Source organism: Chelonia mydas, chromosome 27 (genome assembly GCF_015237465.2).
Source record: "Chelonia mydas isolate rCheMyd1 chromosome 27, rCheMyd1.pri.v2, whole genome shotgun sequence".
Taxonomy (NCBI): Eukaryota; Metazoa; Chordata; order Testudines; family Cheloniidae; genus Chelonia; species Chelonia mydas.
The window spans coordinates 11,006,687-11,022,181 of record NC_057860.1 but is presented as its reverse complement, the minus strand read 5'-3'; the positions used below and the strand labels follow the sequence as shown (position 1 = coordinate 11,022,181).

The following is a 15,495-nucleotide window of genomic DNA, read 5'->3' as shown; positions in this document are numbered from 1 at the left end:
GGCCCAAGCTTAATGGGCAGAGAGACAAAAGGGCTGTATGGAACTGAGCCACCACTGATAATAAAATAAATTCACTTATCCTCCCATTGAACACTAGTTAACCTCCGTTGGTGTTTTTTCCTCAAAGCCCCAGCTCCTGGAGTCCTGTTATTTCATGAGCTGCTTGGCTCTCAATAATCACGGTTGTGGAATAGGGTTGCCACCTTTAAGGTACAAAAGCTGGGATTTTCCCAAGCCCATAAACTGGACAGCTGCTGTGCATACCAAGCACCTTAACAGATTGCCCGGGACAGCTACCACCAAAAAAAAAAAAGATGGGGGTGGGGGACAATCATGGGAAAACGGGACAGGCGGCACTCCTGTTGTGGAGAAAAGCAGGGAAAGGTGTCCCGAGCGTACGGAGAAGGTGACAAATCAGAAGGCAAATGAGAAGAACGCCAAACGTATCATTGTCTTTAAGAGCCTAGGGGATTGAAAGGCGAGCTTGCCGCCTCCAGGGGCCTGGCTCAGGCTGTTGGAGGGCTGGTGAGGGGGACACACGCCCCAGAGGATGCTGCAGTGGCCAAGGCGAGACTGGAGGAGGCGCTCAGCTCTGGAGGGAGGGAGGGAGGGGGGCAGGTGAGTTGGCTCTAGAAATGGGGGGGGGATTTGCAGGTTCTAGACATGGGAACCCCTGCCCCACTTGGGGAGTGAATTGTATCCTCTCCCAGCCACACCTAGGCTCCCCCCCAAGCCTCTCCCCACGCGCACGCGCACGGCCCCGCCTCCTTCAGGCGGGGCGCGAGGAGGAGCCTGGGAGCGGGCGCGCTTCTGACGCACACGCGCGCTCGCTCCTTCGGGGCGGCGGTTTCGAGCGGGCGGGCGCGCGCCGCGCCGCGTGACGCCGCTGCGTGGCGCCGGCCCCCGCGCACGCAAGGCCCAACCCCTTGCCCTCTCTCTCCCTCTGTCTCCGTGCCCCGCCCCCCTCGCCCGACCGTCCTCACTCCTGTGTCGGGAACGCGCCGGGCCGCCCCGACCCTCCGTCTCCGCGGGACTCGCTCGCTGGCCGGGCGGCGCGCGCGCGCGCGGTGGGTCCCCCCCGCTGCCTCAGGCCCCCACGCCCCGTCAGGCCGCCCCCTCAGCCCCGCCATGCCGGAGAAGCGGCCCTTCGAGCGGCTGCCGGCCGAGGTGTCCCCGCTCAACTACGGGCTCTGCCTCAAGCCCGACCTCCTCGACTTCACCTTCGAGGGCAAGCTGGAGGCGGCCGTACAGGTACCGGGCGGGGCGGGGTCGGGGCCGGGCCCCCCCCCCGCGGGAAGGAGGCGGCCTGGGGGGGGCGGCCCGGGGCTCAGAGAGAGGCAGGAGGCCGGGTACGGCGGGCGGGGGGCTGGGCCTTGGGTGAGGAGAGCGGGGGGGGGCGGAGTGACCACGCGCGGCGGGGAGGAGGGGCGCTGTGGCCCCGCCCTACCCCGGGCCTTACGACTGAGGAACCTTGGGGTCTCCCGTGGGGGGCAGCGCTCTCCACGATGGGGGGGTTGGGGAAGGGATCTCCCCCGGTGGGGGGGCGCTCTCCCCCCAGTAAGGGGGCGAGGGGGGCGCTCTTCCCTGGTGGGGGGGGCTGGTGGCGCGCTCTCCCCCCAGTAAGGGATCGTGGGGGGGGGGCAGCTTAGGGGCAGGGTCTGAAGGTCAGCCTTTAGTTTTCCCCTTTGGGGTATTTCTGTATTGGGAGGGTCTGTTCCCTGCCATTTGCTTTCGCCCCCCCCCCCCCCGCATTTCTTGGATGTTTCCCTGTCCGTCTCCCTTTTTCTCCCCAATGTTTCCTTTCAGAGTCAAAGAATCCAAGGTTTCAGAGTAGCAGCCGTGTTAATCTGTATTCGCAAAAAGAAAAGGAGGACTTGTGGCACCTTAGAGACTAACCAATTTATTTGAGCATAAGCTTTCGTGAGCTACAGCTCACTTCCGATGAAGTGAGCTGTAGCTCACGAAAGCTTATGCTCAAATAAATTGGTTAGTCTCTAAGGTGAGCTGTAGCTCACGAAAGCTTATGCTCAAATAAATTGGTTAGTCTCTAAGGTGCCACAAGTACTCCTTTTTAAAGGATCCAAGCTCTGCCTTTTTTTGTACGGCTGTTAAAACGTCCAGTGGTAGGTCGTCGTCGTACTGGGCAAATGGGTTGAGGCTGTAGTAAAGAACAGAATTATTAGACACACAGGTGAACGCGATTTGTTGGGGAAGAGACAACACGGCTTTTGTAAAGGGAAATCACCAATCTATTAGAATTCTTTGAGGCGGGTCAACAAACATGTGGACAAGGGTGATCCAGTGGATATCGCATACTTCGACTTTCAGAAAGCCTTTGACAAAGGCTCTCACCAAAGGCTCTTAAGCAAATGAAGCAATCATGGGGTAAGAGAGAAGGTCCTCTCATGGATCAGTAACTGGTTAAAAGAAAACAAAGGGTAGGGATAAATGGTCAGTTTTCACAATGGAGAGGTATATAGTGGTGTCCCCCAACGATCTGATCTGTACAGTACAGTAAGAGGTAAATAGTGAGGTGGCAAAGTTTACAGATGTTACAAACTTACTCAAGATAATTAAGTCCAAAGCAGGCAGTGAAGAGTTACAAAGGGATCTCACAAAACTGGGTGACTGGGCAACAAAATGGGAGATGAAATTCAGTGTTGATAAACGCAGAGTAATGCATATAGGAAAATGTAATCCTAACTATACACACAACATGGTGGGGTATAAGTTAGCTATTACCGCTCAAGAAAGAGATTTTGGAGTCACTGTGTATACTTCTCTGAAACCGTCTGCTCAGTGCGCTGTGGCAGTCAAAAAAAGCTAATGTTAGGAACCATTAGGAAAAGGATAGATAATAAGACAGTAAATATCATAATGCCACTATATAAATCCATTGTATGCCCACTTCTTGCATAGTGCATGCAGTTCTGGTCGCCTCATGTCAAAAAAGATGTATTAGAACTGGAATAAGGTGCAGAGAAGGGCAACAGAAATGATTAAGGGTATGGAACAGCTTCCATATGAGGAGAGATTAAAAACAGTGGGACTATTTGGCTTGTAAAAGAGACAACTGAGATGGGATATGATAGAAGTCTATGAAATAATGAATGGTGTGGAGAAATTGAATAGGGAAGAGTTATCTACTGCTTCACCTAACACAAGAACCTGAGGTCACTGAATGAAATTTGTAGACGACATGTTTAAAACAAATAAAAGTTCTTCACACAATGCACAGTCAACCTGTGGAACTTGTTGCTAGGGGAGGTTGTGAAGGCGAAAAGTATAACTGGATTAAAAAAAGAATTAGATAAATTCCTGGAGGATAGGTCCGTCAGTGGTTTTTAGCCAAAATGGTCAAGGATGCAACCCCATGTTCTGGTTGTCCTCAAGCCTCTGACTTGCCAGTTGTAGGTACTGTATGACAGGGGATGGGTCGACTGATGATTACCCTGTTCTGTTTATTCCCTTTGGAGCATCTGGCATTGGCCACTATCGGAAGACAGGTTAATGGGCTAGAGGGACCATTGGTCTGACCCCATATGGCCATCCTTATGTGTCAGGGTTTCCCCTAGTCAGTATTCCAATCCAAAAGATGCTGCATTTGAGTGGTATTGTATGCATTAAGTCTATGAAGTGGCTTGGAATTATTTGGTTGAAAGCCTTTATGTATAACATTACAAATTCTTCTTTTCCTCTTGGTTAACACCAGGTTGGAAGGCGAGGGGGACGGAGACTGTGGGCCTCCGTATCATGCAGAGCAGAGGTGTCAGTGAAATAAGAGGCTACCCTACCAGTAAAAATGTGTAAACAACCCAAAACACTGAATCTCTCACTTTTTCTGAAAGGCAAAAGCTTTACCATGAGCAGGTTTTCCCTCTGAAGTTAGTTTGAAAATGATGCACATTTGTTAGGTTCTTGCTGGGCTTTCTTTCAAACTGGCACAGTTTGAAAGAAAGAATGAAAAATATTTGAGGAAGATTGTAAATACCTTGTTTGAAACACACCTATCCCAAAATCCTTTGTCATAAAAAGGACTTAAAATCTGCCTGTAAACATAATCCTACATGAGTAATAAGGTTATTAAATATAAAGTATAGAGACTGTGCTTCACCAGACAAGTTCCTGGTGTCTGTGTAGATTGGGAGTGGGCGAAAGGCTCTGAATGATAGTGAATCTTGTGATTTGGCAGGAAGATGACCAATGATTAAGTAAATTTGCATCATGTGGAATATTGAAATTCTGTATTTGGTGGTTCTCCTTTAGCTCAAGTGCTAGAGATGTGCTGCTGGTAGGGTCTTAGGGCCCTGGTTCAAGTCCAGGGCTGGCTTTGGAATTTTGAAAGGCCTTCATTTATTTATTTATTTATTTATTTGCTGGATTTGTTATCCCCTTTGAGGTGCTCTTAAGGTTAGGGTACAGTTCAGAGAGCACTGATCAATGCATTTAGAGAGTGCATCAACTAGTGAAGAAAAAATGTAAAGTAATGTGAATGTTTTGAAGATACGCGTGTTCATTTTCTGAGAATCCTAGATCTTTGTCTAGTCACCAAGTTACAACTGATTTAATACATAGGCACTTATTTTATGGGTCTTGAGTCTTCCAAATTATTTGGATTTGGGTTGAGTGTAATAACTGGAACCCCATCACCACCTGCTGAAGGGCTGATATCAGGATTTATTAACAAGAACCCCAGTACTAGCAATGGCTGTGTAGACAGTAGTGTGTGTTAAGGGGTTAAAGAGGAATACTTTCTGACTTGGAGGGTGAATAGTGTAACATTGACACCTGGATGAGTCACTAAGTTAACCATTTGTTTATGAAAGCTTGTGCTACTGTGTACCTCAAGTGTGTCCGTTCTGCCATTTAGTATCCTCAGTAGTGAGCTGTAGAATCAATAATAAATATATAATTCAACTATCCTTTTAAGTATCAGATTAAAGGCCAGCATCCAGTCAATGAAATTGTTTTTTGAATTTGTAGCAGTAAGCAGGATTTGTTGGTCTTTTGCACAGTATTTCTGTTGGACACTTCTGCCCTGAGCATTTGAGGCTCAAATACGTGTTGCACTTGAAGTCTTGGCTTTGGAACATCAGACTTTTTTGCAAACTTTTAACCATGTAAACTGATTGATAAAAAAAAATTTCATTTACTCCACAGAAGTAAATGTTATGTTTATGCAGGGTTTTTTCATGTCCGCATCAGAGAGCAGAATCTTTTATGATTCAGTAGTTAAGATTTTGTGGCAATTGTTGATTGAAGCAAATCATGCAATTTCAAAGTCTTGAAAATTACCAGTACTTACATGTAGTCTTTAATTTTGGCACTTCATTGTTAGTTTTTGTGTGTTAGAAAACTTGGCCCTCTTTAGGTTTGCTTGTTATCTGCTCTCTTGTCAAGAAACTACAATGTTGTGATCTGTCTCTTGATAAAACTCAAGTTTATAGCCATGTGAAACTAACATATTTTTCAGAGCAGTGACGGAGTTTGTTAATATCTATAACTTAAATAGTAAGTTTTCTGTCTGGTTATTCAACATGACTTTTAAATGCTAAACTTTAGCATTTACACAAATACATATATAATTTAGAAGTCTGTAGAGTTCCAAAACAGTCATAAACTGACAATTTATATTGCATTACACTTATATCACACTACAAACAGTGATCCTTAAAAGCATCTTGTGAGGTAGTTCATTTGTTATCCCCCATTTTACAGATGGGGAAGATAAGATGGGCTAACTGATACCCTCTGACTTTAGGAGTATGTCTACACTGCAGTTAGACACCCAAGGCTAGTTCATGCCAGCTGGCTCCATCTAAGGGGCTGTTTAATTGCAGTAAAGATGGGGTGTAGACTCACCTTGGAGGGTCCTAGAACTCAGATCTGAACGTCTACACCACAGTTCGACAGCCCCTTAGCATGAGCCCCGTGAGCCAGAGTCAGCTGGCCTGTGGTTTAGCTGGAATTGAAATTAAGGGGGTCTAGCTCCTGGTTCTGTGTTCAGTTCCCTAACCACACTTCCTCTCAATAGTCCAAACTGTTGCAAGTACCTGTTTGTGAACTGTTTTAAATGAACATAATTAATGTTTATTCAGAAAAAGATATGAACTGCCAGATAGTTAAGTCTTCAGTTCATGGAAGTCTCCTGTTGTAACTCTATTTCTAAGGATCCAGCCATCAACTCAGCACAGTCATTACACAATGTCTAGGTCAATTGAAGTCTATTCTGTTTCCACGTTCCAAAAGGCTTAATGCTGGACCAGGAACAAAGAAGGGATGTACTAACATACTGTTCTTCAGCAGCATCAAATTGAAAAGGCAAATCTGAGCTAGCTATCAACAAAACCAATCAGCTGACTCCTAACATTCGACTTCTGATTTAATCCTATAAATTAAAGTTTGTAATGCTGTAATGCCTCTGAACAATTACCTGTCCAGTTAAGGGTGTAACAGCTCAGAGCTTCAGACAGACTTGGGCAGCATGATTCTGCTGGTTTGCACATATTGGAAATTGTAAGCCATCATATTAAACATGGAGAACATCAGCTCATGATAGTTCAGTTTTGTTGTGTATAAACTGCCAGCAAAAGTCTACTTGGCTGCCCAATAGGTATCTTCTGCCTAAAAGGCTGGCTGTGTAATATAAAATGGATGGACCTTTTAAATCTCTCCTTTCCCAGTCCCTTTAATATGCCTTCAGGATATTCTGATATATTTAGCAATGTTTTAACCTGCATCTGTCGCTTTTTATAGCTTGCTTTTTATAGCTTGCTGTTCGCACCGCTGCTTTTCGTCGTAGAGCTTGTGTTGTTCGAGGATGTATGTTTTTTTAACACGCCTGAACAACAGAAGTTTTGACGGCGAAGTGCCAGTGTAGACATACGCTTTGAGTCAGAGTCCAGTATAGCAGTTTGGATTTGTAGTACTCTAATTTAGATCTGAGTCTGAAGTTTAAAGGTGTAATGCACTACGTTTGAATCTGTTTATATTTCACCGTCAGGGGTCCCTGCTTTTACTCTCTATTCCTCCTGCTTTTCAAAACTGGCAAAACCCCTTATTTCTCAGTTCTGTGCAATGCTATAATTCATCAGACTAAACAGTTATCCTGTGTTATACATTAAAAAGACACTTGCATAGGGATTGTGTAAACTTAAACATTTCTGAAGTGTGTGAATGCTATAGGAAAATAGTGGAATCAAGTGCTGATTGAAATATGAAATAGCTTTTTATAGCAGAGCAATACTGTGTTCAGTATTAGAAGATTTACTACTTGGCTACCATAATCCAATCTAGATGTAGGTGAATAAAAATGTGGTTACCTAGATAAGGACTAATAAATGTAACTGCTGCTGCTTTTCTCTCATTGACATGATTGATCTTTCAGTTCTAAGAGAGATCTCTCTGTGTATTTGTTTACATTCTAGGCTCTGAACTAGTTTTCATATTTCTGGAGAGTAAAATACTAATCAAATGTTTGGCAGACTCTGAGGACTGAGTACATGCTTGTTGGAATGTTATATTTAGAATAACCATTGGACAACTTTAAATTACCAGGTTTTATTTATCTAGTGTTAACAAACTGTACAGTACGCAGAAAGAGTCCATGCACCAAAGATTTTACAAGCTAAGATATTAGTGGTATTAAAAAAAGGCTTCTGATGAATAAAACTTGAGACTGAAGTTCAAGTGGATTCAGATGCCATCAGAACTATCCAGATGTCTTGTTTTTTAATTGCTGTAAATAGTACAGACATCCTAAAGAGGTTTCTTTCCCTCTACTCTTCTGCTTCAGTACCTAATCAAAAAAATTCTGAACATCTTCAACTCATATTTGGAACAGTTATGAAAATATCTATGTTCACAAGTTTCAGACTTTCAGAATTATGGTTTAGGTGAGGTAATCTGTAACTGACTTTTCCTGTGCCCGACCTATTAGTGTGTTAAACATGGATACATCTATGTTAAATTTGATCTGAACACCAGGAAGCCTTGGCGATGGGAGTTATAAAAAAGCGTATGGGGGGGGGGATGGAACCCTCAATGCTCTTTGACCTTTGAAACTAAAACTATACATAAGCATTTTAAAATACATCTGAATTAAAGGATAAAAAAACTGGACATTTTCAGAGTCAAATCTTGCCATACTGTCTAATTTTTCCCTTGTAATGAATTGTGGAATGGCTTGACTTTTAAAGTTTTGAATGCAGTTGGGCTTTCTGGTTGGCAAAGTCCAATAAATGCAGTTCAGACTTTATTGATTATTATGTAATGGAAACTATAAAAGGATTCCATGAGCCAAGCTTCCTTGATAGTTAAGTTACTTAGTCTCTATGCAGTAATTGTCCACAGACTCACTGCCTTTCTTCCCTTATTACTCAAGGACGCAAGCTGTTCAATGATCACTATTCTTTGTGCTAAGGTAGTTTGATATGGATGATAGCCAGAGTGTTACCCTTTACCCTTTTCAGTTCTGAATGAGGTGCCTGATATGTCTAGTTGCCTTCTATTCCAATGAAATTGGTCATTTTTGCAGTAGCATGAACTTTTTATTTTAAATTGCTGCTGGTTTACATGAATATTTTGACTTCAGTGAAAGTATTATCTCTGAATTTTCAGATCTTTGCAATGTCTAATTTGGACAATGAAAAGTAAAATTTCAGGTAGTCTTAGTCTCTGCATCCTTTTCTGAGAGTGAAATTTATAGACCCCTCCAAATTAATTGTGGATGCAAATATGAGCAAGTAGACACTCCTCTTCAGATATGTACACCATTTTGAAAATGAATCCCCCAAGGAAAACTTAAGAAAACAGTTAAATTTTTACTGGTATTTGAAGAGGTGAAATTGAACTGGCTTTGAGTTTGAGTTCAATAAAACAATTATAACTATTCTTCCTCTGAGAACATGGAAAAGCAATTGTTGTTTCCATTGAGACTTCATATGGTTAATATATCTGGGACATCAATAAGCCAGTTCAAGTTGGTAACAGAGAGGTGGGGAAACTTGTGCTTCAAAACATTAAACTTTGATCTCCCACTTGGGTCGATGGAATTCTCGTCTCCAGAGAAATAAACATGGTGGGAGGAGCAGGAGGAGGACTGGAGGAGGGCTTCACCTTTCCCTGTTGTTAGGCTACAGCCAGTAGCAAGATAGTAGACAGACTGTTAGTCTGTTCCAGGATGGCTATTCTGGAGGGATCTGCTGGGTATTTAAACTCCAGCACCCATCTCATCTCAGTTTTATTGCAAGTGTTTTTATTTTGGTTATTGTTGGCCCTGTAGTTACTACTTTTCTTCTCTCCATCTTTTTCTTGTACTGAATCTCCTTGATCAACCTGATCTGTTTGAAGGACAGCTTAATTATGTTGTACAGCTGTGTGGAGCAAGGGTGACACTTCACATATTTATAATCTTGGAAATGAATGTACCGCATCCATCAAGAGTGCTTTTTGCCTTCTTAACTTGATTGTGTTCATGAATACAAACTACTACATGAGCAGAATAAGTGTCTTCCAGAAAGCAAACTTCTCAAGCTTATAAACTGTGTTTTCTAAGTATTCACTTAAATACGTAGTTTTTATTAAAAGGTATCAGTCTCCATAAGGCACTACGAATGTCTGATAAATTTAAGATTTAGGTTCTGGCAAAGTAGAAATGGTTAAACGTGGAGTGTTTTGCATGGATTTTGTCATTCTGCCTCGTCTTTAAGGATTGTTGAGGACTTGTTAAAGATGTAGTTGAGTCCTACTTTTTTTTTTAATAGAACGGGGGGGAGGCTCCCTGAGAACCTGCTTCCCTGTCTGAAGATTTTTTTTTAACTGTGCTGTGTAATTATAGCATCACAAGTGTACTCTCTAATTCTTGGTGCATAGTCATATTAATTTGCTGATTTCACCTGATATTTGTGGGGGCTGATAGAGTAAACATCACATGTTAACGGTTAACCTGATTCCTGTAAATGTTTTCCAGCACTTTGCACCCTTTTGTAAAACTGGCTTGTGTTTGCAGGAGGCAAGGGAAATCTAAAAATTGTGCGTCCTCACAAAGATTTGACGATGAAGTCGTCTCCAATAAATCCTAACCTCTACTGTATTTCAGGCACTGTGTTCTAATGAAAACAGTTCTGTGTGTTTAGAGCTATTCAGAACTTTTAAAGCCGAAGACTTCTTGTTAACTTTGGAATTTTCTGAACTTTGGATAGCTCTTTCGTGTATCGTTCCACTTTTAAGATCTCAACTAGCTGAGGAATTTGGACTAGTAGGTTGAATAATAAGGCTCTTGCAATTTAGTACCATTTAGAAAAAAGTTTTTACACCATCTAGTTTTTTCTGAAAACCAGATTGACTGTGTCCCTTCATTTTTTTTTTAAACCTAAATAAGAAATTTCCTTTCATAATCTCATGCTGAAATCTGTGTTGGTTATGAAGGTTATATTCATGGGAGGGGATGTAGAACCTCCTGAGTTGTACACTATGTGGAAAATATTAGCTCTTTGCCAGATCTAGATCATGTCACTTTAGCTGTTACGTTTGTTTAGTTTCATATCATGGAAATATGTTTCTTGGTACTTTGATACCACATTAAATTTACTGGGTGATATTGTTGGGTTATTTTATGCCCAGTGAGATTAAAAGGCAACATATCAAAATCTGACAGAAGGAAATACTCTCTTTGCACAATACACAGTTCTGTGGAGCATACTGCCACAGTGTGATTGAGGCAAAGCTTTGTAGTATGCACAAAATAATTACGCATTTATTAAAATATTTATAGTTACACTAGTTAGGATAAAAGAGTGTAAAGAATATTATCCCCTTTTGCCTCAGGACTAAGCCAGTCGCTAACTGCTTATGGTTAGGATGAAACTGCCTCAGTAGGTGTTTTGTGTATTTTTCTATCATGCAGGTTTATACACTTTCTTCTGAATAATCTGTTACTAGCCACTGTGGGAGACGAGCAGTTCCTAAAAACTTCCAATTTTATTTTGTCCAGAATTGTACTCATTTTGTAGTAGACTGGTATTTAATTTGGGCATCTCTCTATTCAAGCTTTTGCATCCAAGTGAGATGTTGTAGAAGTGAGGCACTTTATTATATTGGTAGCCAGCCATTTAAAAAATAAACAATGTGTATACAGACATAAGTTGTCAGAAGATAACTTTTTACTAGAAGTTAAAGGCTACTACCCTTTTAGCAGATGTTCCTGTACTATGAAGTTCTTGTGTAATTTTTAAATACTGTTGACAGTGTAAGATGTTTTAGCTCATCTTCAGTAGTTATACTCTCCACTTTTACTGTAATCCATTATTGCTTATTACTAACTGGGAAGATCTCTAACTTCCCTAACTATTTATTATTTGCACGGGGACAGTGCTTAGAAACCCCAGTAAAGGACCACGGCCCCATTGTGCTAGTGTCCTCTACAAATTTCATATAGATCCCTGCCCCCCAAAATTTATAATCTGAGTAATAATAAATAGGTTGAAATAGTCTGAATGTAATGTAAATATGCATGTTCTAGTAAATGATTTTATGGAAGAAAAAGAGAGGATGTGGTGGTATATTTTTTCTTAGTAGCTACTTCGTTGCAATATTTCATCTAATTCCAAATGACTCATGATGTCAGATTAAATGAAGATACAAAGTGAATACCAAGCAAAAGATAATGTTAAAGGGGAATGTGTATGAGCCTTTCATGACACTTGCTGATAGAACTTCTTTTGCAGGTGAGACAGGCAACCAATCAAATTGTGATGAATTGTGCTGACATTGACATTATTACTGCCTCCTATGCACCAGAGGGAGATGAAGGTAAGAACTACTCTTGATGCAGTTTGTTACATGTTCCCTCTCAATGCTTTTGACACTGGAAGTTCCGTCACTCACAGGGTGAGCACTGTCACAAGACTTTCTTAGCTGTTGCACCAAACTGTAGTCTACTTTAGTTTGCTGTGCATAGATTTTAAATGTGTAATGTAGTGGATGTTCTTAATTTGATTTGCAGATTCTTCATTGGGACTTCTAGTTCTGAAATGGGGGGAAAATACGGTAAATGTTGGGTAGTAGGCAGATACTACTTTACCAGCCCTGAATAGGAAAGTGGCAAAAAAGAAGAGGTAGATACTCTTTTTCCTTGTAGGTGGATTCAAAAGGGATACATAGAAAGAAGTCCTATTATTTGAGCATTTATTTAAATGGGTGAGTGAAAGAGCTGAGATTACAAATAATTTTATGCTTTTAGAGTTTAGGTGTTAGTCCAAAGCTGAAGTTTAATTCCTCTACACACTGTGTTTAAAAAAATAGTCTATTTTAATTTGCACAAAAAAGGAAATTGAGTTGTGCTTTAGCATTTCAGCTCAAGGGATGTTTAAGGTTGACTGTTCTGACACTTCGTTATCCATTTATGTAAGACCATAGTGAGACATGGTCTTTACTGTGAGGCGTGTGCAGTTCAACACAAATGACAAAACATGGGGTAACAGTGCAGGTAAGGGAGGTGTGGTAGCATCAATGGTCAGATCAGTGTAGGAAAGATTCATGGGCAAAGGTGGGAAAAAGGCATTTAGTATATGCGAGTGAGAGTGTTCCAAGCATAGGAGCAACATGATTAGAAGGCATGAATCTCAGCGGATATAGGAGACAACAGGAGTATTTAGAGGTCCCAACTGGGAAGAAATAAGACCAGAGAAAGGTGGAGATGAGATTACATAGGGCCTTAACACAGAGGACTGGAACTTTCAATTGATATGGAAAGACGGGAAGCCAGTGAAGAGATTCAAGATTACAATGTGTGTAACGTGGTCAAAGTGGTGAGAGAAGATGATTTCAGCAATGGTGTTTTAAATAGATTGGAGGATGGAGAGAAATTATAGTAGTGAAAACATGAGATGACCTAGGTGTGGACAGTATCGTCCTTGATATAGAAACGCTTAGTTTACTATGCAGTAGATTTACAAAATAAGGGGAGTTAAGGATGTTTTAATAACTTGTTTGTGAGCTCTTAATATTTTTAATGGAATCTTTAATAGTACAAACATGATACACAGTGGGCCAAATAGCTGCTAAGAGTGCATTTTAAATTCTCCAGCCCCTAAAAAACCTTTGCAGAACTTTCCGAAGAGAACACTATGATAGTGATGTCAATGAAGCATTCCCTTTAAATTTTGTTATAAGTAGAATGAGCTACTGTGGGTTTGGATTTGGAAGATGTTCTTTTAAATAGGTTAAAATTTTCTTAGCGTCTTCAGTTGTCGGATAAATGAAAGGGAGTTGGTGGCATGGAACCTATTACATTTTTTAACACTTAAGAAAAATTGAAGCTTAAAATTCTCCTGACTAGGTTTAGATAGGGAAAGCTTACGTTCCGTCTGCAGTGATGTACCAGGAAAAGATTTACTGAAGTGTCCATTATATATGTCAGAAGTGCAGGTTTTTGTGTGACCAGAGGAACATCCACGAGCAGGCTTTGTTTTTAATTTGGTTTGATTTTTGTCTTCGGTGTGGTGACATTTTCTGCAAACATCAGGAAAGTGACTAGAGGACCTCCCAGTGTTGGCTGTCAACAGCTGAATAGTGCCCAGGCAGATAAGGCTGTAAGGAAGTAGCGTTCAATGGATATGTTTTGAGAAAGTGGAACTTAATGCAGGAAGTTCAGTGGGCAGTGAAAGAACAAGACTGTGGTGCAGGGAGCATTGTCAAACAATTTGGAATCTGTCCATTCAGACTTGATGATGGGAGAATGCAGAGCTAGCTTCTTCCAGATGCAAGGTTTAATTCAGGCTATGGGGCTATATCCTGCCTCTGATCTTGCATAGATTTCACAAACATTTTATCCCCCAGGATAACATTGCACACTGTCATTAGTGATCTTTAGACTCATTAGACACACTATATTGCTAGCATTCCTGAAGCTATGCATCATGCTTGTGGTGAGGAGGTGAAGAGATTGATGACAATGACAGAAGACCTACCTACCTACCTACAGAAGACCTACCTAACAAAACCACCACATGTACATGCTGCCTCTTGAAAAGTCTGTTCCAGTACTGGGGAAATGGCAGGACCAAGCAGGAAAGGCTGAATCATGGCTCCAAAAACCTTGTCTTCCCACAAAATTAAAGTGAAGCCCAAGAGATTTAAAATTTTGCACCTCCTGTTTTTAGTTATTGCCCCCCATTTGCCATACTCTGAAATGAACCTCGTAGAGTTTCCCTGTGACATCCATTTTATACTGTTTCAATGTTGGTATCCTTATTGGATAGCTTGAAATACCAGTAGCAGAACTTAGTATAGAAAATTATCATTTAAAATAATTGATGTTCTGTCCTTCTGTAGTTTTCATAATCAAGGAAAATAGAAAAGAAGTGTCTGTGGCTAAAACACTTCATCCTGAGTTTTAATTACTTTGACTGTGGTAAACTGTGGCAGCATAAATACATAGCTTTGTTACATAGAAAATGCATTCCTAACAAGGTTTATTCTTATACTCTGGCTATTTCTTTATAGGGTTAAGGCATTTAAGTCAGTTTGGTAGGCTGCCAAATAGTAATGGATTTCAAAGTAAAATTGCATGGAATTGGCAGGCCATTTGTAGAGGTTCTTTTCTGGCACCTGTTGCTGTTACTTAGAAGTCTGTCTTACTAGTGCTGCTATTGTGATAATGTGCGTTGCTTTTACATGATATTTGTTTGATCACAAATACAAAATATTGTACTAGAAAGGGATGCAAATATAAAACAAATCAATTGAACTTTTGCTACTAATACAAACATTTTACAAGGGTCAATATAAATATTATGTATTAGATTTTAAAACAAGAATTATAGGAATCTTTGTAAGATCAGTAAATTTTCTCCTTTACAGGCTGCAGTGAGGAATTGCTACCCATTTTAATTCTATAACTTTGGGGAAGAATTTCTACTTGACGTATACATTGTTAAATGTGAGACGAGATAATGTCTTATCTCCTTTTAAAGTGTGGTTCTACGCTGAAAAGTAACAGTGTAGAAATAGCACTTTCTCAACAAATCTGTGAACTTGCCACATGTACCAACTAACGTTATACTGGAACCATGATGCTCAGTTTAGAGTTACTCTGAATTTTCTGTTACAAACTCTTCCTTCACTTCAGTGAGTTTTCTTTCATGACTTGATTATTTGTTGCCTTCTAGATTCCTGGGCCTATACTTTTTCTGGTGTTTGTGGCATAATTTTTATTATACATGGCCATTACTTCTGGTTAAGGTGAATAGTTATGCATTAGCCGTATTAGCTTTGTCCAAATGAATGGCCATGCTCTGCTAAATAAGGGATTAAGAAAACAAGTGTAACTAGCTGGCTCTTTAAGTTAAATTTCAGGGGATTGTATTTTACTCATATTTAATATTGGATATTAAGTAGTTTGATTTCCCTGCAAGTCTGCATTTTCAGGAAGTGTGAAATTATCTGCTGAAGTCATAATCATTGGCTAATTATTTTTCACCTTCATTTAGCTTG

General features: G+C 40.9%; 1 protein-coding gene across 1 annotated transcript in view; it reads left to right on the top strand.

Annotated features, from left to right (window-relative positions):
* The first annotated feature begins 802 nt into the window (after positions 1–802).
* Positions 803–15,495, top strand: part of NPEPPS (aminopeptidase puromycin sensitive) — a 61,589-nt gene continuing 46,896 nt past the window's right edge. Inside the window, exons 1-2 of the mRNA XM_037886694.2 lie at positions 803–1,251; positions 11,727–11,811. Of these exons, the coding sequence (XP_037742622.1) occupies positions 1,129–1,251; positions 11,727–11,811 (208 nt within the window). The 5' untranslated portion in view covers positions 803–1,128. The remainder of the gene's footprint in view (positions 1,252–11,726; positions 11,812–15,495) is intronic.